This window comes from Hirundo rustica, chromosome 16 (assembly GCF_015227805.2).
Source record: "Hirundo rustica isolate bHirRus1 chromosome 16, bHirRus1.pri.v3, whole genome shotgun sequence".
Classification (NCBI taxonomy): Eukaryota; Metazoa; Chordata; class Aves; order Passeriformes; family Hirundinidae; genus Hirundo; species Hirundo rustica.
Genome location: NC_053465.1, coordinates 2,003,334 through 2,028,066, shown reverse-complemented (window position 1 = coordinate 2,028,066; position 24,733 = coordinate 2,003,334). Strand labels below are relative to the sequence as shown.

Sequence of the window (24,733 nt, the reverse complement as noted above, 5' to 3'; positions counted from 1 at the left end):
TGCAGAAATTCCCTCCAGAAAAGTACAGTAGAGAACTGAATTTGGTCCTAAGAATTAAAAAAACAGAACAAAACAAAAACCTCTGCCTGTTTGAGCTTTGAATCCTTTACCTGTAGAAGACTGATGTGGCTTTGGTTAGTTTTCTTGGTAGAGAATAATATTTTATATTTCCTTTGGTGAAAGACCCTGATGACCCAGTCAGCTCGAAACTAAAGAAAACTAAGAGAGATGTACAAAAAACCCCAAAAGAGAACAGGTTGGCCTCCAGCTCAGCTTGGTTTGAAGATTCTGTGGCGGGTTCTGCAGTGAATTTGTGTTTTTCTGGCACATTTAATGCACTGTCCTTTTGCTAGGACAGAGAATCCGGGCTCAAATAGGTGGAGATCTCAGAGTCAGGAGCAGCTTTGCTTTTGAACTCACAAACAGCAACCACAACACTCAACGCATCCTGGATTCAGCTCCAGCTCCTCTTTGCAGGCAGCCTCTTAAATACCCATCTTCTGATGAGCTCTCACTTCAAAGTGCAGCTAATGAAGTGCCTGTCAACACGTGGCAGTAAATGCCGCTGCTCTGCCAGCAGATGAATAAATATGGAACGGGAAAATGAAAAATTCCTTATTCAGCTTCTCAGCTGGGAGCCTCTTTGTATTTGCCCCATTTCCTGATCAGTCTTCACGAGAATTTTCAGGACTGTTACACAAATATTTGCTGTGCCAGCATTTTATTTATTTTTTTACTCTATTTATTTTTTTTTTTTTTTTCAGAAGGAATACTAATAGGGAATTACAGAGGGCAATTTCCAGTATTTGTGTTGGAAGGCTGCTTTCAAAGCCTGGTAGATATCTGATCAGGGCAGAGAAACATGATGCTTCACATTTATCTGATCAAAGCAGGCCAGGCCAGGGTGGAAGGTGATCAAGGCAGCATTATTTCGACTGCTCTGGAATCTGTCTTTAAAAGCAGATGTGTTTGCTTAAAAAACTTGAATTTTAAGCCGCTCTTGCTGTGAAACTGCAGGAAAATTGTGTTCTTTTTACTGATGTGCGCACAGCAAACCGGTTAATTACTGGGTGAGGCAGAACAGGGAATCCCAGAATGGTTTGGGTTGAGGGACCTCAAAGCCCATCCAGGGCCACCCCTGCCATGGCAGGGACACCTCTCGCTGTCCCCAGGTGCTCCAAGCCCTGGGACACTTCCAGGGATCCAGGAGCAGCCACAGCTCCTCTGGGAAACTGTGCCAGGCCCTCAGCCCCCTCACAGGGTGGAATTTCCTCTGTATATCCAACCTACATTTCCCTTCTTTCGGTGTGATGCCATTCCCCCTCGTCCTGCAGAAGAATTTCCTGAAGAAATGTGGAATAAATCCCTGATACTCCAAACAACCCAATCTCTGAACAGCTGACTAACCCTCATTTAACTGGGCAGCGCTTCTTGGAGGTTGGCATTTGGTCCCGGGGTGCTTTTTGTTGGTTGTGCCCCCATTTCCAGGGCAGAGCCAAAGCTCCTTTGGGATTCAGCAGCGTGATCCCCACCTGCCCCATCGGAGAGATGAGATCCCCGAGCTCCTCTTTGCTGAGCCCCTGTTTCCTGATCTGCCCTGGATCATTTCCTTCCAGCACATAGATGGGGAACTGATGATATGGATGTGTGAATAGGCAGAGATCCAGAGTAAAATTATTATAGATTGATTATCTCAAAGCTGTTCATAAATATAAATTAAATCTACAGTTCCACGGGGAAGTGGGATGTGCTGCAGCCATCCCAGGCAGCAGGGGGTAAGGAATATTTATTCCCTCGTCATTATTCTCCCTGCTGCCCCACCCCCAAAAATGTTGTTTCTTCCACAAAAGAGGAGTCAGGAACAAAGCAAAATCTCTCCTGCTGCTGCAGGGGTCTGTGGTGGGTCCCCTTCCTGAATGTGGAGTTGCCTGCAACCCAAAAATTTGATAGAACTCAAAAGTGTAGTAGGATATCAAATAAATATATTGGATGGCTTCTGTAGGAAGGGCTGAATAAATTGGGATTTCACTTGCTCAGAGAGGGAGATGGCAACAGCACTCAGAAAAACGGCTGTAAAGGGGAACAGGGAATGTCATTGCCCACAATAATAGTGGCAGAGTCCAAATAAAAGGATGTGGTGACAAATAAGAATAAACAAGTGACAGGACAAGGGAATGGGTTCAAACTGACACAGGGGAAGTTTAGACGGGGTGTTAGGGGTGGATTTTTCCCTGTGAGGGAGGTGAGGTCCTGAGACAGATTCCCAGATACACTGCGTCTGCCCCATCTCTGGAAGTGTCCAAGGCAATTAATTAATTAATTAATTTCAGCAAACAATAGTGTCCAAAGTATGTTTTAAATAATCTTATTTCTGCTTTTGAGTGCAAATTCCTGATTCCCATGATTTTTCTCATATTTACTGGATTTACTTTAGCCTCATCTCCTCAGGACATGCACTGCTGTGTGTAATTTCACTCTCATTCTTTTCACACTGTAATCAAAGCTAGATTCTTGTGACTGGGAACCAACAACTCAAAAAAAGTTATTTCCTTCATTTATATAAACTGGTGGGACTTTAACACTTTATTACTTCTTTTTAGTTGGTGTTAATCCAGTTCCTGAGCAGCACAAACAGCACAGGGAAGCTGAGGAAGGTTTTACGCCCTCTTTGATTGTAAATTTTTTTAAAAATCACCCAGCTCCTCACAGATTAGTCTGAATGTCTTTTCCACTTCCTTTGCCAACCCCAGAACTCCTCGGAAGAAGCAGAGGCCGTGAGCAATGAGAAGGCAGAGGCGGCTCCCGAGGCGGCGGCTCCCGACAGGGACGAGAGCAAGAGCGCGGAAAGCGCCGAGGTGAAACCGCGAGGGCCGGAGAGCAAAACGCCCAAGGCAAACCTCAGGAAGTTTTTTAAGCTGGTAAGAGCAGCTTTTCCCTTTGGAATCTCAGAGGGCTGGGGGAAGAGGCTGGGAAAACACTTAGCCTTTGTCTGGGAGGGCGGAGGGAGGATCAGGGATGAGCGATGCTCAGGGATGTTCAGGGATGCTCAGGGATGAGCGGTGTTCAGGGATGAGAAGAGTTCAGGGATGAGGATGCTCAGGGATGCTCAGGGATGCTCAGGGATGAGAGGTGTTCAGGGATGCTCAGGGATGCTCAGGAATGCTCAGGGATGCTCGATGCTCAGGGATTAGCGGTGTTCAGGGATGCTCAGGGATGCTCAGGGATAAGCGGTGCTCAGGGATGAGCGGTGTTCAGGGGTGTTCAGGGATGCTTAGGGATGCTCAGGGATGCTCAGGGATGAGCGGTGTTCAGGGATAAGCAGTGCTCAGGGATGAGCGGTGTTCAGGGATGCTCAGGGATGCTCAGGGATGAGCGGTGTTCAGGGATAAGCAGTGCTCAGGGATGAGCGGTGTTCAGGGATGCTCAGGGATGCTCAGGGATGAGCGGTGTTCAGGGATAAGCAGTGCTCAGGGATGAGCGGTGTTCAGGGATGCTCAGGGATGCTCAGGAATGTTCAGGGATGCTCAGGGTTTAGCGGTGTTCAGGGATGCTCAGGGATGCTCAGGGATGCTCAGGGATGCTCAGAGATGAGAGGTGTTCAGGGATGCTCAGAGATGCTCAGGGATAAGCGGTGCTCAGGGATGAGCGGTGTTCAGGGATGCTCAGGGATGCTCAGGGATGCTCAGGGATGCTCAGGGATGCTCGATGCTCAGGTATGCGCAGCTGGGAGTTCTCCCCGCATCCCCCCGCTCATTCCCCGTCCTTCATCTCCCTCTCGCGGCTCCTCCCGGAACGTCCCGAGGGCTCCGGCGGCCCTTTCCCCGCCCAGGTGGCCCAGGGAGCCCCAGGGGTCGCGACACCGAGGATGCTCCTCTTCACAAACCCATCCCCCGGTGGGCTTCTCCTGGAGGAACCCATCTCCAAACCCCCTCCAAATCCATCTCCCGCTGGCCACGGCCCTGCCAGGCCTCCCTGTGCTGGGTCCTGTCCTGCACCGGCTCCGGGGAGTTGAATTTTTAGTGGCACACGTTTTTCCTGGCAGTTTGTGTGGGTTAGGTAAACTGGCACGTGAAAGGAAAGGAGGCAGTCGCTCCTTCCATCTGTGAAGAAAAGGAAAGGCAGAAAGTAGAATCTGATCCTGCTGCCCAGAGGAAGATTGTTCCCAAATCATCTGCGGTCCCTGTGCTGCCCTGCTTCCCCACACAAGCAAAGTTCTAGGCAATAAATGACATTTCGAATAAATGACTATTTTATGTTGTCACAACCCTTCATGAAAACGTAGCAGGGCTCTGGCTGTCCCCACCCTCCTCCGTTTGGAAACATCCCAATCCACCCTGCTCGCTGCAGGGAACTTTTTGGGAAGCCTTGGCCAGCAGCAAGCCCCAGTGACCAGAGACAAGGATAAAAGGTCAGCAGCGCTCTGGAGAGAAATCCTTGGGATTGTTTCACCCTCGTCTCGCTGGCAGCAAGAGGGAGCTTTGTCTAGACCTCAAGGTCTTTACTCTGTTATTTTGGGTTAAAAATATTAACAATAATAGTAAAAATAGGAGGTGAATTAGAGAGGTTGGCTAAAGCAGGGCGGTTTTTGTCTGGGTTTGGGGTGTTCATAGGGGAAAAGGCAACACTGATTGCTGTTAGAGCAGAGTTTTGTGTTTCTAAAGGCACTTGAGGACTTGCTAACGCAGAAATGCAGAGCAGATCTTATCACAACCCGTCTTCATGCGCTCTGGACCGGGTTTGTCTCCAGCACAGACCGCACTGTGCTTCCTCCCCTCCTGCGCAGATAAAGCCCCAGGAGCACAAACACGTGCCAGGCTCAGCACTGGCACCTTCCAGGGACAGGATTTTCCCCACAAACGCCGTGAATTGTCATGGAGTGGTTTCATTTTCCCTCCTGCTGCTGCCAAGTATCGATTTTTGTGGGTTTATAGGAAACTCGGGGTCCGAGCTGCAGTAACCCCGTCTGTGGGAGCAGGCTGGTGCTGTTGTGCTTCACGTTACAAATGTGGGGCTGCAGCAAACCGCAATTCTGCCTGAGATAAATTTAGAGCAAAAGTCACATCCTTTCATTGTTTTCATCTAACTCCTTGCAATGAAAAATGACATTTAAATTCAGGCACTCTGAAATCCTGGAGTTTATTTTGCGCCTTGCTGCTGAGCTCTGTGCCTTCTGCGGCACCCAGGAGAAAACAATGAACTCTGCAACAGGATTTTAAACACAAATGCTCATTCCTGTTGTCTCTTTTGTGGCACTAATTGTAACTTAAGCTTAACCTAATTCCCACAAAGCTTGAACTATTTACTCAGTTTGGTCAAACGGGAGTTCCTCACGTTCAAATCTAGATGGAAACAGGGGATTTTACCTTAAAAAGATATTTCAGAGTCAGGGTTTGCTCTGAGTGACCTTCCAGTGCTGCTGCCTCAGGCTTTACTTGGATTGTCCTGGCTGGGAAGAGCGGGAATCAAGGAGAATTATTATTTAGATGTTTAAGGACTGCAGGAATAAACTGGAAAGCAAAAATCAGGACTAAATGGAGGTTGTTGACAAAATATAAAAAACATCTCTAAAGCTGAGTGGGGTTTAATTACCCACAGTACATGGACTTAGTAGAGTGGATAAATAGAGAGCAAGTCCCGCCAGGTCTTGTAGGACAGATTTGGCTCTGAAAAGCAAGGAAAACTCTTTCCTAGAAAATTCCAGCAGCAGGGCTGCAGCAGTGTGAGGTTTAGTGGCTGAAATGATCCCTGCTCAGGCCTTGATGTGAAACCTGACGGGCAAGAGGCAGTCCCAGAGAACAGAAGCAGCAAAATCCACCCCGGAGATGGGGATATCTCCAAAGTTGCTGAAGTGCCTTCAGACCTGGACTCCTGAGAGTTTTCACCCTGTCTGAATGCCTCAAACAGGACCCTTTGTTATTTTAGTCAGTCAAGGGCGACGGAGGGAGCCCCAGTTCAGAAGTGGGAGATGGTCCCAGCCCCAGACACCACGTAAGTGGAGTTTTTGTTTCTGGCCTGGACTTTTTCATCCTCTGGTGTTGGGTTCTTGTCACCTCCTTCCACAAAGCTCAACCTCTTAAAATGTAAAAGTCATTGAGAGAGAAGTGCTACATTCACTGAGCTTCAAGTCTGTTTCTTTCATCTGTTCATAATATTAATATTTTAAAGAAAGAAAGAATCAACTTTTTTTAAAAAAAATTTTTCCGGGTGTGTTCCTTTTCTTAAAATAATTAGTGGGTTTATGTTCAGTCTTCTTCCTCTATCTTGCTGCTTTTTGGCTTTCTGCAAGTACATTGGCCCAGGCAGTGGAACTAAATACACACAGAATTATTTTTACTTTGTTGATTTGCTTGTCTTCTGAGGAAAGAATCATTTTGGTGGAAACTCTACAAGAGGGAAATGAAAGTGAGAATGAAAACTGTTCAGAGCGATGTAACAAAAGCCATGAAAATGTTCGTTTCTTGTTCTGTTTTTGTTTCTTTTGTCATGTGTTCATAAAATCTAAACCCAACCTTTGGGTGTGGTATTTGCATTCTATTCTTCATGGTTTTCAAAATGCTTTATGAAAATAATACTTTCATCATCAACATAAATTCTGTTAATTTGAGAGCCAAACCCTCATCTGCTGCAAGGGAAGACGTCCAGAATAATTAATCTCTCAGTAATGAGAAATAAAACAAGGTTCTGTCTATAGACAGTTTCCTTTCAGAGGAAAACTGAAGTTGCATTCAAAACTGACATTTCAGAATTTCCTTTTTTAAACAGCTGTAAAATTATATCCCCCTCTTCCTCTTTTCACAACGTCTGATGACACCAAGGTTAAATTTTATGAATTATGTCTCTAAAAGCATCCTAAATATAGAAGGGCCTTGTCTTGTGACACTTAATTCTTATTTCATACAAGACTTTTGTGATCTGGGTAAGGCACCAAAAGTTTCAGCCCTGGATCGACTTTATTTTATTAATAAATGAGCAGCCAGCTCATTTATTTTAATGTTTTAACGAGCAGCCAGCTTCCTTCCACTTTTGTAAATCAGTTTGTTGTTCTTCCTCCTTCTCTGCCTTGCCCTGGTGTAAATTAGAACAGTTTTATTCCACAGAGGAGCCCAAGGAAAACAGGATCTGCTGCTGACTTCTTCCTTTTTTAGGGATTTGAAAAGATTTCCTTTAACTATGCTGTAGTGTCTCTGGAATGCCGCGATCCTTCTCCCCGTCCCATCCCTGCCCCTCTGTGCCCTCCAGAAACTTCAGCACCGCTCCAAAACCCGCAGAAATCCTGGGCTTAAAAATCAGCCTTGGGCCAAGGTCTCCAGTAAGATAACGGGGAAAATGCCGTCCCTTTTTCTTTTTTTACTTCAGTGGCACCGCTGGCGCTGAGGGAGGCAACGCAAACCGCCGGGAGCAGCTTCCCTTTGGAGCAAGGAGCGTTAACGTCTTTCATTTTTCCCAGGCCTCGCTCTGCATTTCCTGAGCTGCTCCCGTCCATATCAAATATGCCAATTTCCTGTCTTTCGAGGTTAATATGAAACACCTCCAAGAGATTCTTTGATAGGGTTTGGGTTCTTGGTTTTTTTTTGGGTTTTTTTTTGGTTTTTTTTTTTGCCTGGAAAATGAATTATGAATATTTTTTAAGAAGTGTTTTGTCCACCTGACATCAAAGGCCCCACCTGCTCTCAGCCATGGGGAGCGCTGTGCTTTGGCTGCGGCGCTGTCTCGGGCACGTGTGGGGAGGAAAACTCTAATTTTACGCCCACAGAGCAAAGCCACAGATTTCCCAGGGTGTTCCTGAGGGTTCCAGGCTCTCCTGGCCCCTCTGAACTCGGCTGTGCCTGGGCTCAGTCCCAGAGCCGTGGCTGCTGCTGCAGCCAAGGTAAGCGTTTGCAATCTCACCCAAGAATCATTTCAGAGGTGAGCTGAGGCAAATCAGTGAGAAAGGTCTTGGGAACCAACTGCTGGGGCAGCGGCTCAGAGCTCCCAGGGTTTAACTGAGACAGAGACAACATCAGATTCTTTTTTGTCCATCCTTGTGCTGGGAGAGCTCCCGCATGCCCTGGGCACTGCCAAGGGTCATTTCCCAGGTGACAGGACACAGGGGAGGTGTGTGGTGTCTGTGCAGCCCCAGCCAAACCTCTGCTCTCCTCTGACCCCACTGAGTCTGCTTTGATGGACTATAAACTATATAAACTAAAATATAAAATATAAACCGTGATGAACCATAAATCTACTGATCCCCTCCGTGTTCTCCTGCACAAAGACAAGCTGCTGACTGGAATTTTTAAAATCTAAGAGCACAGAAATCCAGGTGTTGAGGAAATATTTACCCACATATATCTGTCTTTGGATAAAGAAATCATTCCAAAAGCTCATATATAGTGGAGGAGTTGAGTCTCCTGGTCAAGCCTGAATGTATTAAATGGGTTCTGTGATTTAAATATGGAACTTTTTTTAGATTGGGTAGCGAGAGGAGGTGAATAGAGTAAAAAAGGCAAGCAGTAAGATTGTTGTCCCCTCTCATTCTTGTTTCCCCAAAATGAGACAGGCTTGAACATTTTTTTTATTTTTAACTACAAGAAGTGTATTTGCATTCTTTTTCTCTAGAGTTTCTGTTTTCAGGGTTTTCTGAAATCATGAGATCTAAAAATGTTTTTGTTTTGAATGAAAGCTAAGCTTGGCGTGCGAGCACACAACCCCAGGCCTTCAGAAGAACACCAAATATTTCAAGACTAATAGTAAAATTCCCAAAGCTGGAAAAATACACAGCATTAAGCTCGGGCCATGGCCTTGGGGCAGATGTGAGATTTCCAGCTTTTCAACATGGTAAATTTGTGCTGTTTTAATGATGGTAATAAATAAAGCCATATGGGTCTTTTTTTTTTTTTTTTAATAAGAAAAAAAGGAAAATCCTATTTGCAAACAGTTTTCCTGGCAAAACCACCCTCATTTACTGCTTTCCAAATAGTGGCAATTTCACTGCCTGAGCCTTTGTTTGTCAGATAGGATTTTTATTGTGTGAACTTCAGATATATCCTGAACTTCTCTGAGTTCCAGAGCCTTCCCCTTTACTCTAGACAGGTGCTTTGTGACTGTGGTTTTTTGGAAGATTTCCTGTCTCTTCCTTTGCACTTGTACAGAGTTTTCTGTGATGTTCTGGCCTTCCACAGCCAAACCCTGTGTTGCTGAATTTTGGGTGGAGTGTTGCTTGTTCACAGGGAATTTGTTTTCATCCTCTACTTTACGGGGTCTCTTTGTTTTTGTCCGCTCTCGAATCTTTTCCTTGCACTTTTTGGGTGCTTCCCGTGCTTGGGGCACAAACCCTGGAGATGTTTCAGCGGGATTTTCCGTGCCTGTTCTCTGCCTCCTCGAGCAGCTCCAGCAGCAGCGCAGTTGTTCCTCTCAGGGGTGGTTCCACCTCGCAGTCTTTGCTCACGGAATTCCAGCGGCTCCCTGGGAGCCCTTCCCTGAGCCAACACTGCAGGAGCTCACCCCAACCTCTGTAAATGAAAACCTGCTGGGCAGCAGGGTCCCTCCCTGCCAGGCGGCCTTTCGCTATTTTTTAAAAAAATTTTTATGGATCTCCTGAACCCTTCCTATCCCCCCGCTAAAAATACCCCCTGTTTGAAACCGCCGCAGACTTTAAACGCCACAGAGAAGCCTCTTGCCCCATCTGAGAGCGACCCTGGGGGCCAGAGGAGCAAAGAGGGCTCCAAAGACAAGAAATCCGCGGTGGAGCTGGGCAAGCAGAAGGGGAAGGAGCAGCCGGAGCCCCGGGAGCAGGCGGCAGCGGAGCCCGACTCCATCCAGAACGGCGGAGACGCCAAGGAAGCCTCCTACAAGAAGACAGAGAAGAGGCAGTCCCTGGGAGGGTTCTTCAAAGGCCTCGTACGTTCATTTCTCTTCCTTTCTTCGCCGTTTTCCAGCGGGTTGAAGCACGCGGGCTCTGATCCGTGGGGGATTCGCGCGTCAGCTTCACCAGCCGGGCTTGGGATGCTGAAGGACACCAGGGTTTGGGAAAGGAAGGAAAATTCAGGCCTTGGGGTGTCAAAGAACAGCAAGGTTTTGGGAAAGGAGGAACAATCAGGCCTTGGTATGCCAAAGAACAGCAAGTTTTGGGAACGGGAGGAAAGTTCAGGCCTCGGGGTGATGACTGAGGCAGGGATGGTTTGCCCAGGGAGAGATGGAATTGTTCTGGGTTTGGAGTTCGTGCCTTGGCTCAGTGTTCCTACAAATGACAGGGCGCTCACGAAGGGAAGGTGGAGATGGTGCTGATGTACCAGAGGAACCTGCCTGCCTCCGTGGTGGTACAGACAAAATCCCTGCAAAACCAAACCCTGCAGGGTCCAAACCAAGGGAGGTGATCCAAACCAAAACTCCTGCGCGGAGTTTAACGAAAGACGCAAATTTAGAATTCTTCCAGGAAGGGAGATGTGAAGGAGTGAGGAAACACTTCCAAAATTATTGAAAGACACAGAGAGAGACAGGAAAGGCGGCTCAGATCGAAAGGGTAAGAACAGCTTTTAGATCAAGGGAGGAGATTGTGAGAGGTAAAAAGACTACTTGAAGAATAAATCAGAATCAGTGGAGGGGAAGTAGAGATGTTCTGTAGGATTTATTTTTTTTTCTGCTCATCTCAGTTTGGCTGTGCAGTCCCTTATCTTCTGCTGCAATTATAGAGAGTGCTCTTGCAGCTTCCCTTTCCCATTAACTCTTTTAAAAAATGAGGTTTTGACAACAGTAAAGCTGATTTGATCAGTTTATTGTGCTTCAAAGTGGCAGCAAACCACATAACAATGAGATCTGCGTGTGGGAAAACTCCCATGGAAAATTATTACCTGTTTTCAATATCCTCAAGAGCTAAGAAATTCATTCTGCAATGCTAAAAAAAAATAAAATGATCTCCTCATCTCCCTAGGTGATCAGAAAGTGTAATTGTTGATCTGAAAGTATTAGATCACACACACCAACCAATGCCAGCATCTCAAGATAACAGCTCAATTGTCTGGGAACAATTCAGCAGGAAAAAAAAAATCAGCTTTTTGTTGATAAAATGGGAGCAGGAGACATTGAAGGGGATCCAGCAACTCACCCAGCCTGTGCTCACAGAACAACTCCTATTCTGTATTTTAACACCATCCTCTCCTGGATCCTGATTCCCCTGGGAATGGCACAGAGCAGGAGGGTGCCACAGTGCAGGAATGCAGATTAAAACACTGCAGCTGCAGCCTCTGCTCCCAGCTGGGCTAAAAATGCTGGAATTTTGGCTACAAATGCTGAAATTTTGGCTACAACTGGAGATGCTTATGCAAGCAAACAACATCACTGCCTGGCTGCAGGGTTTGAGCATAGATAAGGTTGTTCCTATGGTAAAAGAGATTAATTTATAAGCTGTAGCAAATGTATTTAGGGAGTCTTCCAAAGATTAGATTAGAAAGAAAAAGAAAAGGGGGAAAAAGATGAATAGCATTGTTTCCTGAGCTGGAATAACTCATAGTGCAGCTGTCAGGAGCTGGGAGAGCTCAGCACGTGGAAAGTATTTGGATTTATTCTGATCAGAGTGTGTGCTGCACTGACCCAGGCTTCTCCTGAGCAAAATCTGGGGAAAAAAAATACTCCAGTACCTCGACTTTTCTTTGTGTGCACTTTAAAATCCTCTGCCCAAACCAGCACATTCCAGCTTCACTGTCACGAAGCTGTGAGCTCCTGAATCCCAGGGCAGAGCTGGAATTTTTCTGTTAAAAAAAGGCAGAACAAAGTTCTTTCTTTCACACCGGGCTTGGAAATTCCAGTTCAACGAGAATCATGGGCCAGTCTGATCTTCCTGCTGTAATCAGCAGCCACCTTGAAAATGGGTGCAGCAGGAGCCTGCAGTGAGCAAATAAAGTGACCTCTGCAAAATGGGTGCTCAGCGAGGCAAAATGGGAATTATCTCCAAGGAGCCTCCTCTCCTGTCTCCTCCCTCCACCCTTTTATAGGAAGAAAGGCAAATTGTATCATTTTATTCCCTAGATCAGTTTAGAAGTGGCTTCACCATGCTCAGACAGGAGCTGGAGCTGGCAGACCCCATCACTCCTGTGACGTGGGAAATCTTCACCTGATGTGGAGGTTCTTAGGGTTTCTGGCTAAATTTGGAATGAGCAGCTCACTTAGTATTGGTTGATGGATAAATGATGGATTTGCTGCTAGCTGTAAATGGCCAAACCCTTTTAATTTTATTTATTTTATTTATTTTATTTATTTTATTTATTTTATTCTGCTCTAGAGCATCCTCTAAACTCAACATCAGGGGAAACAGAAGCAAAACCACTGCAGCCAGCTGAGCTGCACAAGGTTACAATCAGTTTTAGATGGGATTTTTCAGTCCATTATGATTTTTGGCTGCTCTTTTTCATACTTAGATGCTCCAAGGTGAAACATTAAAAGAAGATCAGTGAGGTGGAGCCTTATCAGTGTAAAAACCTTGCTGTTTTTACTTCCCTGAAGGGGATGAGGAAGTCGAGACCTTTCACTCTCCGCGTGTAACACAGCATCGTCCTGAAGTGGTGACTCAGGTTTCCAGGAGAGGACAATTCACACATTATTCTGCCCGGCTCCTATCCCGGGGAAAGCACAGAGTCACCTTTGGCTTTGTCATGCTGCATTTTGTGCTTAGCAAGGCGTGATTTGGGCTCCAAACGGCACCGACACCCCGCAGTGGTAGAAGTGACCTCAAACACTGTTTGTGGCTCCGTTTCGCCGAAGTTTTGGCAGCTTCAAGGCCAGCAAAATCAGGTCAAGCACCTTAAACCAGAGCCAAGTTTTTATCAGCTCGTGAAAAATGTAGTCGATATAGTTAGAGCTATACATTTCCTTCATCTAAGCTGGATTAGTGTCTTGGAGCGGTTCCAAACCCAGAATTAGGTTTGCAGTGTAAAAAAACCTTTATCACTCAAACACTGTCGAATACCTGTCATGCATAAAAGTATTTAATGTTCCTTTAACCTAGAGCAGAGCAGGGCTGGCTATAATACACCATTCATCATGCTCCAAGGACTCTTAGCAGGGTTGCAGTGAAGCGTTTAGGGCAGGGAAATTTTAAAGAAAGTGATGCCAAAACTCCAATACTACAGACACACAGCAGCCTGGCTCTGGTATGTGAGCCCAGTTCCTGAAAACAATTGTTTCCACGCCGATTGAGACAATTATGTTAAAATAACCCCCACATTTAGGCAGAGTCACGGGCAGGAGCTTTGTGCGGTTCTCATGATGCGGATGGTGCTCGTATATCCGCTCATATTAAATGAAGGGCAAACGAAGGGAGGCTGGGAGATTAAATCAGTGGGAAATATCTGGTAGCAAAAGCCTGAGCCGCAGTTCCAGACCTGGCCATTCTGAAATACTTGGAAATGTTTCTGAAGGCGTCTCCCTCGTTCCGCAGGGCTCCAAGAGGATGTCGGACGCAGAGGTGCAGACAGACCCCGTGTCCATCCTCCCCGCTGGCAAATCCAAGTAGCGCCCAGCCGCGGCTGCTGGAGGGAGGCTCAGCAGCTCTCTGGGAGCTCCTGGCAGCACAAACGGCTCCTTTTCCTTCCCGAGGCTGCCAGCAAACGCCTGAGGCCGAAGCGAACACCGGGGCATGGTTGGCAGGGTTTGTTCCTCACCTGGAGAAGGCGGCTCTAAGGATTCCCCAAGAAATGTGCTGGAAGCGAGGTGGTGCGGATGGCTGGGAGCGTGGAGAGGGGAGGGTGAGTCAGGTGCGAGGGTGGCAGAGAATTCAGTGCGCGGCAGAAAAACAAAGCAAGTGACAAAGGAGGGGCGGCGAGGCACGGGCGGCGAATCCTCCGCTTTGGAGAGCTCGAAGGCAGCCAGGAGAAGCACAAATCCCCCCGGAAAAACCTTCTGCTTCATGGAGTAACAGCCGAGTCACTTCTGGGGGGGTTTCGATAGAGCTGAAATCAGAGCCGAACCCTTCGGTCCGACAGAACCCGTGGTGATCAAATCCTGCTTCCTGCCGGTTATTAATGTAAATTAAAACGCTAAAATGCAAAGGCTTGACGTGATCGAGGCAGCTCCTCTCTCGGCCGGGCGATGGGATAACAAATTAAAAGCTATTTAAGGTTCTAATAGGACACAAGAGGGCAGCCACGTCCCTAACGCCGGGCTGCGCCTTGCCAGCCGGGAATTAATGTTCCTTAGGTCGTAGGAAACTTATTAGTTACTCCTCCTGGTACCTGTTTATGTCCATAATTGTAATTAATCCTAATAAAAACCAAAATCAAAGCTGCCCAAAGCAGCTCTCTGCTTCACAAGACTCCTGTAATAACTGTAGTTAATAAATTCTATGGAAAATTAAGGTTTCTGTTCGTTCAATCCTAGCCTGTACAGGGAGCCGTGGGCCTGGCATTTTAATCCACTCTGATCTTAACGATACAATACTGTATATTTTGACATCCTTATCTTTAAATAAACTAATACTTATCCTTTGAAACAAACAAACAAAAAAAAATCTGTTGCTGCTTCAATTTTCAAACAAAGTTTGTTATTTACGTGCCTGTGCTCTGGTGATTGATGTGACATTAAGGCATAAATCAGCATGGACAAACCTTGCCTGTGGAGGGAAGAGCTGTTCTTCTCTCTTCATCTGAGCGAAGATTACACCTGGAAGGCGAGGGAGAATTGTGTAAATTCTGCAGAATTTTGTTTCTAGCTGATCAGAGGGCACAGAGGTCAAAAGCCCCTGCAGTTCAGTGGGATTTTTGCTCTGGGTTCTGCAAACCTGCATGTTTGAGGTGCCCAGCAAGGACTTGCTGCTGGTTCTGTGCAGAGGGCACAGAGCAAAGGTTCTTTAGCACCAATGGCACTTTCTGCTCCCCTCCCTGGCATTCCCATGCCTTGCAAAGGGAAATCAGTCCGTGGTGATTGCTCGCAGGCTTCCAGCCTGATCCACGGCCCCTCCTTGTCCATCTGGGCAGGACCAGTGACTCCTGTGCACCCCCAGTGTGAAAGAAGGATTGGAGTTGTTATACCCAGCTTTGCTCCACACAAAGAAAGAAATAAAATTCGGCTTTGTCTACATGACATGAGATTGAATTGAATAAAGCGCAGTCAGGGAGACAAACCCCGTGGTTCCACAGGGGTGTGGGAGTGCCAGACGTGAGACGGGGCTGTTCTCAGAGCACAGGGACAAGGAGTGTGATCTGCTGATTTCATACTGCTCTGGGCACCTCAGAAAGGGTATTTCAGTGATTTTCAAATGAAAATTATGATTACGGTCAATTATATTAGCGCAGAGTCACAGAGGGTTTGGGTTGGAAGGGACATTAAAGCTCATTCCATTCCATCCCTGCCGTGGCAGGGACACCTTCCCCTATCCCAGGATGTCCAACCCGGCCTTGGGCACTTCCAGGGATCCAGGGCCAGACACAGCTGCTCTGGGAATTCCATCCCAGCCCCTCCCCACCCTCACAACCAGGAATTCCTCCCCACCATCCCACCCAAACCTCCCCTCTGTCAGTTTGAAGCCATTCCCTGTATCCTGCCCCTCCATCCCTTGGAAATCCTCTCTCCATCTTTCCTGCAGCTCCTTTAGGCCACACTGAGGTCATTGCAAAGCTTCTCTTTTCCAGGCTGAAAATATAGAATCTAGAGATCTATTACTGCATTATAGACTGTGTAGATATTAACTAATCTTTTATTTTGGACAGACCAGGCCTTCTCTGGAGGAGAGGAGCTCTCCCACTCTGGGAGCAGGCCCATGCTGAGGGCACGCTGCGTTCCCACCTGCTCTGCCCCCAGCACCTGGCAAAGGGGCGGATTTGAGGAGTCAGGAAATGCTCTTGGCAGAGCAGCAAGCAAGAGTTTGTGCTTGTTTTGTGCTTGTTTTGTGTTGTTCCATTTGTGCTTGTTTTGTGTTGTTCCGTTTGTGCTTGTTTTGTGTTGTTCCGTTTGTGCAAGCATCGTGGCTGTGGGTGCCCTCCGTGGCACGGGGCTCTCGTTGCGGATGGAATGAAATAACGCTGAGAGCTGGCGCTGCCCCCGCGCAGAAAATGTTGGGTTTTGGTTGGTTCCTCCTGCTCGTGGCAGCACCAGCAGCTCCGGAGAAGCCACTCAGCCTTCCCATAAAGCAGCCACATGTGGAGCCCCAAGAGGAAGAAAGGTCTTAGGAGAAGCATCCCGGCTTCAGCCGAGTTTCCGTGGTCTAACATTAAAGTGCAGCTTTCATCTCCGGGCCCAGGAAAGATTAACAAGTCATTTGGAAATCAAAGCTTTGGAAGAGGCTGAGGCCCAGGACAAAGGAAAAGAGCAGCCAAAGGCGATACACGGCGTTTAGAGCCCGTTGTTAACAAATGCGCTCTGGTTTTACACGCGGGATGTTCGGAGCACAACTGGAGCAGACCGCACCGGTCAGGGATCTCAGGGCGTGGGAATTTGGGGAGGATTTTAAGCATCTGATAAACATAAAAGGGAATGGATCCAAAACCCGCAAGTTTTGGTGTACAAAATGCTGACTTAGAGCGCACAGAGGTTTATTTGCCCCTCAGGAAGAGCAGGGTCCCAGGGAGGTTCTCTGTGCCAGGCGTCCATCCTGCCCAGCTCCCACTCTGCATTCCCAGGGAGGGCTGCAGAGCCATAAACCCCTCTGAGAGTGCCTAGAAAGCACCAAGTCCCTCCCTGCTGACCGTGCCAGGCCCGTGTCTGCCCTCTGAGGAGGGAATCCTGCCCCTTGGGAGTTGGAGATCCTTCCCTTTAGGAGCTGAGTCTGCTCACACAGAGCCAGGACCCGATTTCCAGGGTCTGTGTTCCCCAGCTCTGCACCCACATCGTGTTTCGGGAGCACCTCAATGCCTTTTTCAGATGTAAATGTTTACAGCTGGCTTTAAAGCCACTCATGTGAGAAAATCCACGGTTTCCTGCATGGAAGGATGATGCGACAGGAGATAAACACAGAGGGGGTGGGCTGTGGGCACTGACCCCGTGGTGAGGCCGGAGGTGGGATAGCTCTGAATTCTGCACTGTCACACACTCTGAGAACATCAGTGAAGAATCTGGATTTGTTATAGACTCCACCTCTTCTGGATAACACACCCTGGGCTTTACTGGCAGCTTGAGCAGCTCAGCAGTTCTGAGAACACAAAAACAGGAAACTCTGCAGCAGCCCTGACGGAGGCTGAAGATGCACACAAATTCCTTAAAGAAGTGCCACTTTCTGAAAACAAATCACCAAAAGCCTCGGAGAAGAATAAACCTCTTATCACCCCTCTTTGCTTTTACTTCATCATTTCCTATTAAATCTGTCACCTGCTGAAGGGCAGAGGAAAGAACCTCCCGCACAGGAAACACCCGAGGTTTGACTTTAAACCGGAAAGGGACAAAGTCCAAATTCCTTCTTTATCGCATCCCAGAGCGAGCAGGTGAAGCAGAACCCAGCAGTGCCCCTTCACCCACCTTTACACACAGCAAGGTCCTCTACTCTTATCACCCAGGGGATGATAAGGGCAGACCCTGCGCACAACGGCGTTCGAAACACAAGTGGAATTTTGCAGACTCATCTTTGTTCACCAATTTCAGGGATGTTTGTGGTTACTTCACTGGAGTTGTTTGGAACACAGAAGGGAAGTGGGGATCAAGCTGCAGAGTTCTCGCTTTTTTTGCTGTCAGCATTTTCGAGTCCATTGGAGAAATAGATTTGAGCTGGTATAGGCTGAAATTTTATTACTTTGGTGAATGAAACTGAAGTAGCCCGGAATTCTGGGACTCTGTCATCACAGGAAGTTTTCTCCCTGAAGTTTTGAGCCCTGGCAATGGCTGCCACGAGTGAAGGAAAAGAATTTCTTGTGAAAGTTTTGCTTGTAAATTTGAGCTGAAGCAATCGTTTTTTCTATTTTTTTTTTTTAAATTTTATTTTTAACCACCTCTTCACATATCAAAAAGGCATGTAATTGTAAATGCCTTGTTCAGGAACCCTTCATCAAATTCAGTAATCATGGCTGGATTACTTTATTGCTCCGTGTTTATTGCCACAAAATGCTGCATCAATATTCACAACCCCAGTCACGGAGCAGAACCAGTCTTAGATGTTATGGAAGAAATCCTCTTTACCCCAAGAACCCAGGACTGGGCCGCACCAGACGGATTTTGGTGCTTCCAGAAGCGAGTGGGGCAGCCCTGCCAGACACACAGCCACACAAATTTAATTCCAGCGAGACTAAACCCATGCAAAGGCTTTTATTGCCATTGTGACTACGCTTGAAAATAATTTTTTTTTGCTCTCTTCTCCCCCTCCGTTGCCTCCACACAGTCCTACCGCAGTAAAAGTGCCAAGTAAAAATGGGATTGTGCCCGTGTCAATCTGCTGAGGGGGTCTGCAGGTGCCAGAAGGGGTTAAGGACTGCTCTGGGGTCAGCCCAGTTGGGTTCATTTGGGAGGTGATGAGGACGTTTGGTCCTCTGAAAGGGATGGGAGCGGGGCAGAGCTCCCAGGGGCTGCTGCACGAGGGGCTGGCTTTTCCCAGGAGCAGGTAAGAGCTGTGCCCAGCCAGCTCCGGGGTGGATTTGTGTGTTGGGTGCCTTTTCGGTCCTTTTGTGGCTTTCCCAAGGAGACAGGAGCCCTTGATAAGGTTTTATGGCTCCAGCTTTCTTTGGAGTTTGTGGGGTGAATCCCCTGTGGTTTGTGGGGTGAACCCCATGGAATTTATGGGGTGATTCCCCTGGAGCCTGTGGGGTGAATCCCTTGTAGTTTGTGGGGTGATTCTCCTGTAGTTCGAATCCCCTGTGGTTTGTGGGGTGAACCCTCTGTAGTTTGTGGGGTGAATGCCCTGTGGTTTGTGGGGTGGTTCCCCTGTGGTTTCTGGGATAATTCCCCTGTGGTTTTTGGGGTGAACCCCATGGAATTTATGGGGTGATTCCCCTGGAGTCTGTGGGGTGATTCCCCTGCAGTTTGTGGGGTGAATCCCCCGTGGTTTATGGGATGATTCCTGTGTGCTTTGTGGGACGATTTCCCTGTGGTTTACGGGATGATTCCCCTGTGGTTCCCCTGGCAGTGCTGTGCAGTTCCTTGCCTCCATCCCCACCCTTTGGAGGTGCTGCCCACCTGCACCCCAGCTCATCCCTCTGCTCTCCCTCCTTTTTGCTGGAAGCCAAAATGTGCCCGTGGCCACTTAATTCAACCCTGAAAGCACCAACACCTTTGACTCCCTTAAATATATTTAAAGGTGAATGGCAAAGCTAAAATGTGACTTTAGTGGAGCCTGGAAGTGCAGGGGAACATTTAGCACACGAATAACAAGTTTCTAAAGTTGTCTTTCCCTGTAAAATGTGCTGGGAAGGAGGGGAAGTGACACTAAGGCCTCTGAGAGACCCGAACGGGGCTGGAATTGAGAAATTTGGCGTGAAAAAAAAAGATGGATTTTGGCACATCAGCATCAGAAAAGCTTTCTTGGTGAAGGAAATTGTGGAATACTCCTTCTTGGGTTGATCTTGGTGGGGGATTGCCTCTGTTTGATTAATTCTCGACAAGCAAATTTCTCAGCATCTCTTAAGTTTGAAACTGCATTAATAAGTGCAAAGAGGTTAAGAAACGGTGTAAAAGGAACCTGGATTCTGTGCTCAGAGCACACAGGGGCTGTGGCAAGGGGAGGGTTAAGGGAAATCTCCTTTTTTTCCCCCTGGTGCTGTGTGTCAGTCACGGAGCTGACCTGCAGTGATGTAACGTAATACGGACACCGAGGCTTTTACCGAACGTCACTTTGAGACGAAGCATGTGCTTTTAGAGAAAGTTGTTTGTTTTAACTGAGCCCAAAACGAGGCATTCATCATCTTGTCTCCTGTAACAGCACATTGTTCTAGCTTGGGAAAAAAAAAAACCCTGAAACTGAACCATATGCTGAAAGGGGAAGAATTCAGAAAAAAAAAATTCCTCACTTTCCCTCCAGTCTGTGCCTCGTTTTTTGAGCTTTGAGGGGGGGAGAGATGTGATTGCTGCAGACAGGGTAAAGATGGTAGTTGCTATTCCCAGCCCTTTACACAGACTAGGTGCTTTCAAGAACTTGGAAACAAACATTGCACTAAAATTACTGCTGGTTACTGGCAGAGCTGCTTGTAAATGTCTGTATTGGAGGCTGGAAATAGAATTTAGGGGTTTGCAGAACGTGTTCCTCAGGCTTGTTGTTCACAGATGTAGCTTTGTTCTTACGGGCACACGGCTGCCAAGAATTTCCTAAGCAACTGCTGATTATGCAGGCTTCAAATTTGGGGGGTGCTGCCTGTAATTTCTCCAAGAATTGAATATTTTATAAACACAGATTCTTTGGAGGTGAGATGTTGTGGCCGTCACCCCAAATTGACACTGCTAGCTCTTTTTCAACTTCTTCTTCACCTTGAATTTACTCCTAACTGGCTCTTTGTGAAATTGTACTGTTCGCTCCTAGGAAAGGTGAAAAATATGGAGTTCGTTTGGAACTGGATTTGGAAGTTTGGGGACAAATCACTGTCTTTGTGGAATATTGTCTGTTCTCAGTTTATTGTTGGACTCCACGTATCTACCACGTTTATCTAAGCACTTTTTTATATCCGACTTCTTAATTCATTTAGCTGAGCTCTGCCCTGCCAACAAGAGAACACAAAGTACTCCTGAAAAATCTCAATTTGCAATCTGAGATAGTTAAAACCAACGTAGCAGCCTGGTTGTAATCACCAACAGCCATCTCAGATATTTAAAGTGAGATTTTTATTGCAGTTGTTAGCCTGAATTTAGATTTTGCTCTTAACTATCTGTAGGAAAAAAAAAAAAAAAAAATCAACAGTTTTTGCAAGTTAATGCAGTGCTGATTTCAAATCAGACACCTCCAGGAGGAGAATTCTTTATTCTTCCTACACTTATTTATCCTTCTTGGACATCTTGGGTTTGTTTTTTTTAACATTCAAGGCAGAGATATAGAGACAATAAGAGAGCTTCGGCCACTGTTTAATTTTCCTTTTCCCAGGAAATTAATAAAGTCATTTCCTTTATTACACCTCAGCTGTTTCTCCACAAGCCGGGTCTGGTACCAGAGCCCTGATTCACCGTTCAGCTGAGAGGTGTCCAAGCTTAGGCAAGACAGGCTTTTCCTTTTTTGCTTTCTCTTTCCTTTTCTTTTTTCCCTGTTGCACATTTATCTTCCATCACCAGAAGCAGTCCTGAGCTGTTTCTGGTTTAATACCCGGCCCACGGGGAGGTTTAGGCTGGGCCAGGTGATGAGGAGTGTGGAAAAGCTGGCGCTGCTGCCCTGCAGAAAAGCCCAGCTCAGGTGGGAGAGCGAAGGTGCCACAAGGGAGGTGTCCTGAGCTGGGCTGCACACAAGCTGCTGCAGGACCTGTTGTCGGCAGTGGAGTATCAGAGACTAAGCGGAGAAAACAACGGTGGCTGCTGGAAATCAGATTACTGCCGCGGTGCGTGCACATGGGCAGGGCAGAGCCGTCACAGATGGACGCTATTAGAGGCAGAAATCAAACACCAGCACGTGTTCCAGGCAGAGAGAGACCCCGAGCCCGCTGGTGAGCAGGGGAACTCCCGGGTTTATTTTTATATCAGAGAGATGAGCAAGATTTGAAGCTTTTTTTAGGCTGCTCCAGTGCTGGTCACCTGGAATTCTGCACGATTCTCACAAATTCCGGTCTAAAATAATGCAAAATGCAGTTGTCATTTTTTTTCATGAAAAAGTCTAGTGAGTGAACCTGGGCTCGCACAAAGTCTTGTCACTCTTTCAGGCAGGTTTTGATGCGTGGCAGGATGATTTAGATGTCAAGAAGTGCCTCGCTTTTACAATCATTAAATGGGTGCACACTAGGATTCCACGAACCGAATCCAGCGGAATTGCAGAGCACAGAAAAGCAGTGGTGCTGCAAATTTACCTGCAGATTTAACTTAACTTCAAATTTACCTGCAGATTTAAATTCAAATTTACCTGCAGATTTAACTGCAAATTTACCTGCAGATTTAACTTAACTTCAAATTTACCTGCAGATCTAACTTCAAATTTACCTGCAGATTTAACTGCAAATTTACCTGCAGATTTAACTGCAAATTTACCTGCAGATTTAACTTATCTTCAAATTTACCTGCAGATTTAACTTCAAATTTACCTGCAGATTTAACTTCAAATTTACCTGCAGATTTAACTGCAAATTTACCTGCAGATTTAACTTAACTTCAAATTTACCTGCAGATTTACCTGCAAATTTACCTGCAGATCGAACTTCAAATTTACCTGCAGATCTAACTTCAAATTTACCTGCAGATCGAACTTCAAATTTACCTGCAGATCTAACTTCAAATTTACCTGCAGATCTAACTTCAAATTTACCTGCAGATCTAACTTCACATTTACCTGCAGATCTAACTTCACATTTACCTGCAGATTTACCTGCACATCTATCATCTCCCGGGATGACGAATCCCGCAGCCAGCTCCCGGGTTCCCTGGCGTGCGGAGCTGCGGCACCGCTGCCGCTCTGCGCGGGGAGCAGGGCCCAGCCCCAGAGGTGCAGGGGGTGACGCGGGGCAGGCTGTGCGGGGCAGCTGCTCCCCTCCCTGCTGGCACAAGCCCCGGCGATGTTGGCACTGCCCGAGCTCTTCCCCCGCCGCAGCTGAGCCCCGTCCCGGCCAGCTCGGCCGCCTTTGTCTCGGGACTCTTTGGGCTCCATCCCCGGCACAAACTCTGAGAAACGTCACTGCTCTTGTTACACGACTGGGAAATTACCCCCCCAGAATTATATCTATTTTTAACCACCAGTTTAGTGAAGTTTGCTGCTTTTTTTAAAAAAAATTTGTGATTTTTTTTTTTTTTTTTTTTTTTTTTTACCATAGCCCCGCCATTGGTATTGCAGTAAATCTATATTATATATCTATAATATAAATCTGTAATCTATAATAATGTTAGTTTGGTTTGAGGTTTATAAAGGCACTTGAGAGGATCGTGTGGATTACTAAGCTCAACGAAATCTCAACTCTGTTTATTAAAGTTTGCTGTCTTTTTTTAAAAAAAAAATTAAATTTTGCTTTTTTTACCATAGCTCTGTTGGTACTGCAGTTAATATATATTATATATTATATATTATATATTATATATTATATATTATATATTATATATTATATATTATATATTATATATTATATATTATATATTATATATTATATAATATATATTATCTATTATATATTATCTATTATATATTATATAATATATAATATATATTATATATTATATATCATACATGATACATTATATATAATATATAATACATGATATCTCATATCTCATATATTATATATATATTAATGTTAGTTTCATTTAAGCTTTATGAAGGCAGTTGAGAGGATCCTATGGATCACTTAGCTGAATAAAATCTCAATGCTGTTTATCAAAGTTTTCTTCTTTCTTTTTTCTTTTTTTTTTTTTAACCGTAGCCCTGCTGTTGGTACTGTAGTTGATCTATAACATATTTCTATAATATAAATCTATCATCTATGATAATGTTACTGAGCTCAATAAAATCTCAGTTCCCTACAGTTCTGTCTGACACAGAATTTCTTCATCCTGCTAACTCAATGTCAGCGATAAAATCCTAGATGCTGCTTTTCCACCAGGGCAGGAATGTTCTATGCAGAAATTTCTGTTCTGTGCAGAAATGCCTGCCTGACACGGATTTTCCACCAAGTGTTTTGTCAGTGTGTGCACGCGCTCTCCATCCCGGCATTCCTGGCACCTCAGGGACTCAGTTCCCATAAGCAGAGATGATATAATTCCTTCCAGGACCAGATTCGTGTGGCAATGTCATTGTTACACAACTCAGCTCTAAAATAACGACACGAAGTGCTAAATAATCAGAAAGGTTTCTTCTTCCTTGCCTCCACAGCTGATTTCTCCAAGGAGAAACTGAAAAGGCGAAAATAATTTTTTTTTAAATGTAAAAAAATAGAGCGATATTCTGTCCTAACACAGACATTACATCAAAAAGAGTTTTCTTATCTCCTTTCCCCGCCCCCGAACCAGAAGCAGTTTCCACGCCCCGCCTGGTCCTGCTCTCACACGGTAAAATATTCTTTAATTTGTTCTTCGGCGTGTCCTGAGCATTTCAGCAGCAGCGCGGGCTCTGACAGCTCTGCCGGCCCAGCGGAGCTTCCAGCCATCCCTTCCATCCTTCCAGCCATCCCTTCCATCCTTCCAGACATCCCTTCCATCCTTCCAGCCATCCCTTCCATCCTTCCAGCCATCCCTTCCATCCTTCCAGCCATCCCTTCCATCCTTCCAGCCGTCCCTTCCGTGCTTCCAGCCGTCCCTTCCGTGCTTCCAGCCATCCCTTCCATCCTTCCAGCCATCCCTTCCATCCTTCCAGCCGTCCCTTCCGTGCTTCCAGCCGTCCCTTCCGTGCTTCCAGCCATCCCTTCCATCCTTCCAGCCATCCCTTCCGTCCTTCCAGCCATCCCTTCCATCCTTCCAGCCATCCCTTCCATCCTTCCAGCCGTCCCTTCCATCCTTCCAGCCATCCCTTCTGTGCTTCCAGCCATCCCTTCCCTGCTTCCAGCCATCCCTTCCGTGCTTCCAGCCGTCCCTTCCATCCTTCCAGCCATCCCTTCCGTCCTTCCAGCCATCCCTTCCATCCTTCCAGCCATCCCTTCCCTACTTCCAGCCATCCCTTCCGTGCTTCCAGCCGTCCCTTCCATCCTTCCAGCCATCCCTTCCATCCTTCCAGCCATCCCTTCCCTGCTTCCAACCATCCCTTCCATCC

General features: G+C 46.5%; 1 protein-coding gene across 1 annotated transcript in view; it reads left to right on the top strand.

Annotated features, from left to right (window-relative positions):
• The window catches only part of BCAS1 (brain enriched myelin associated protein 1), a 28,830-nt gene extending 14,368 nt beyond the window's left edge, over nt 1-14,462 (top strand). Inside the window, exons 8-10 of the mRNA XM_040080292.2 lie at nt 2,751-2,918; nt 9,628-9,876; nt 13,409-14,462. Coding sequence (XP_039936226.1) covers nt 2,751-2,918; nt 9,628-9,876; nt 13,409-13,483 — 492 coding nt within the window. The 3' untranslated portion in view covers nt 13,484-14,462. The remainder of the gene's footprint in view (nt 1-2,750; nt 2,919-9,627; nt 9,877-13,408) is intronic.
• Nucleotides 14,463-24,733: the final 10,271 nt, after the last annotated feature.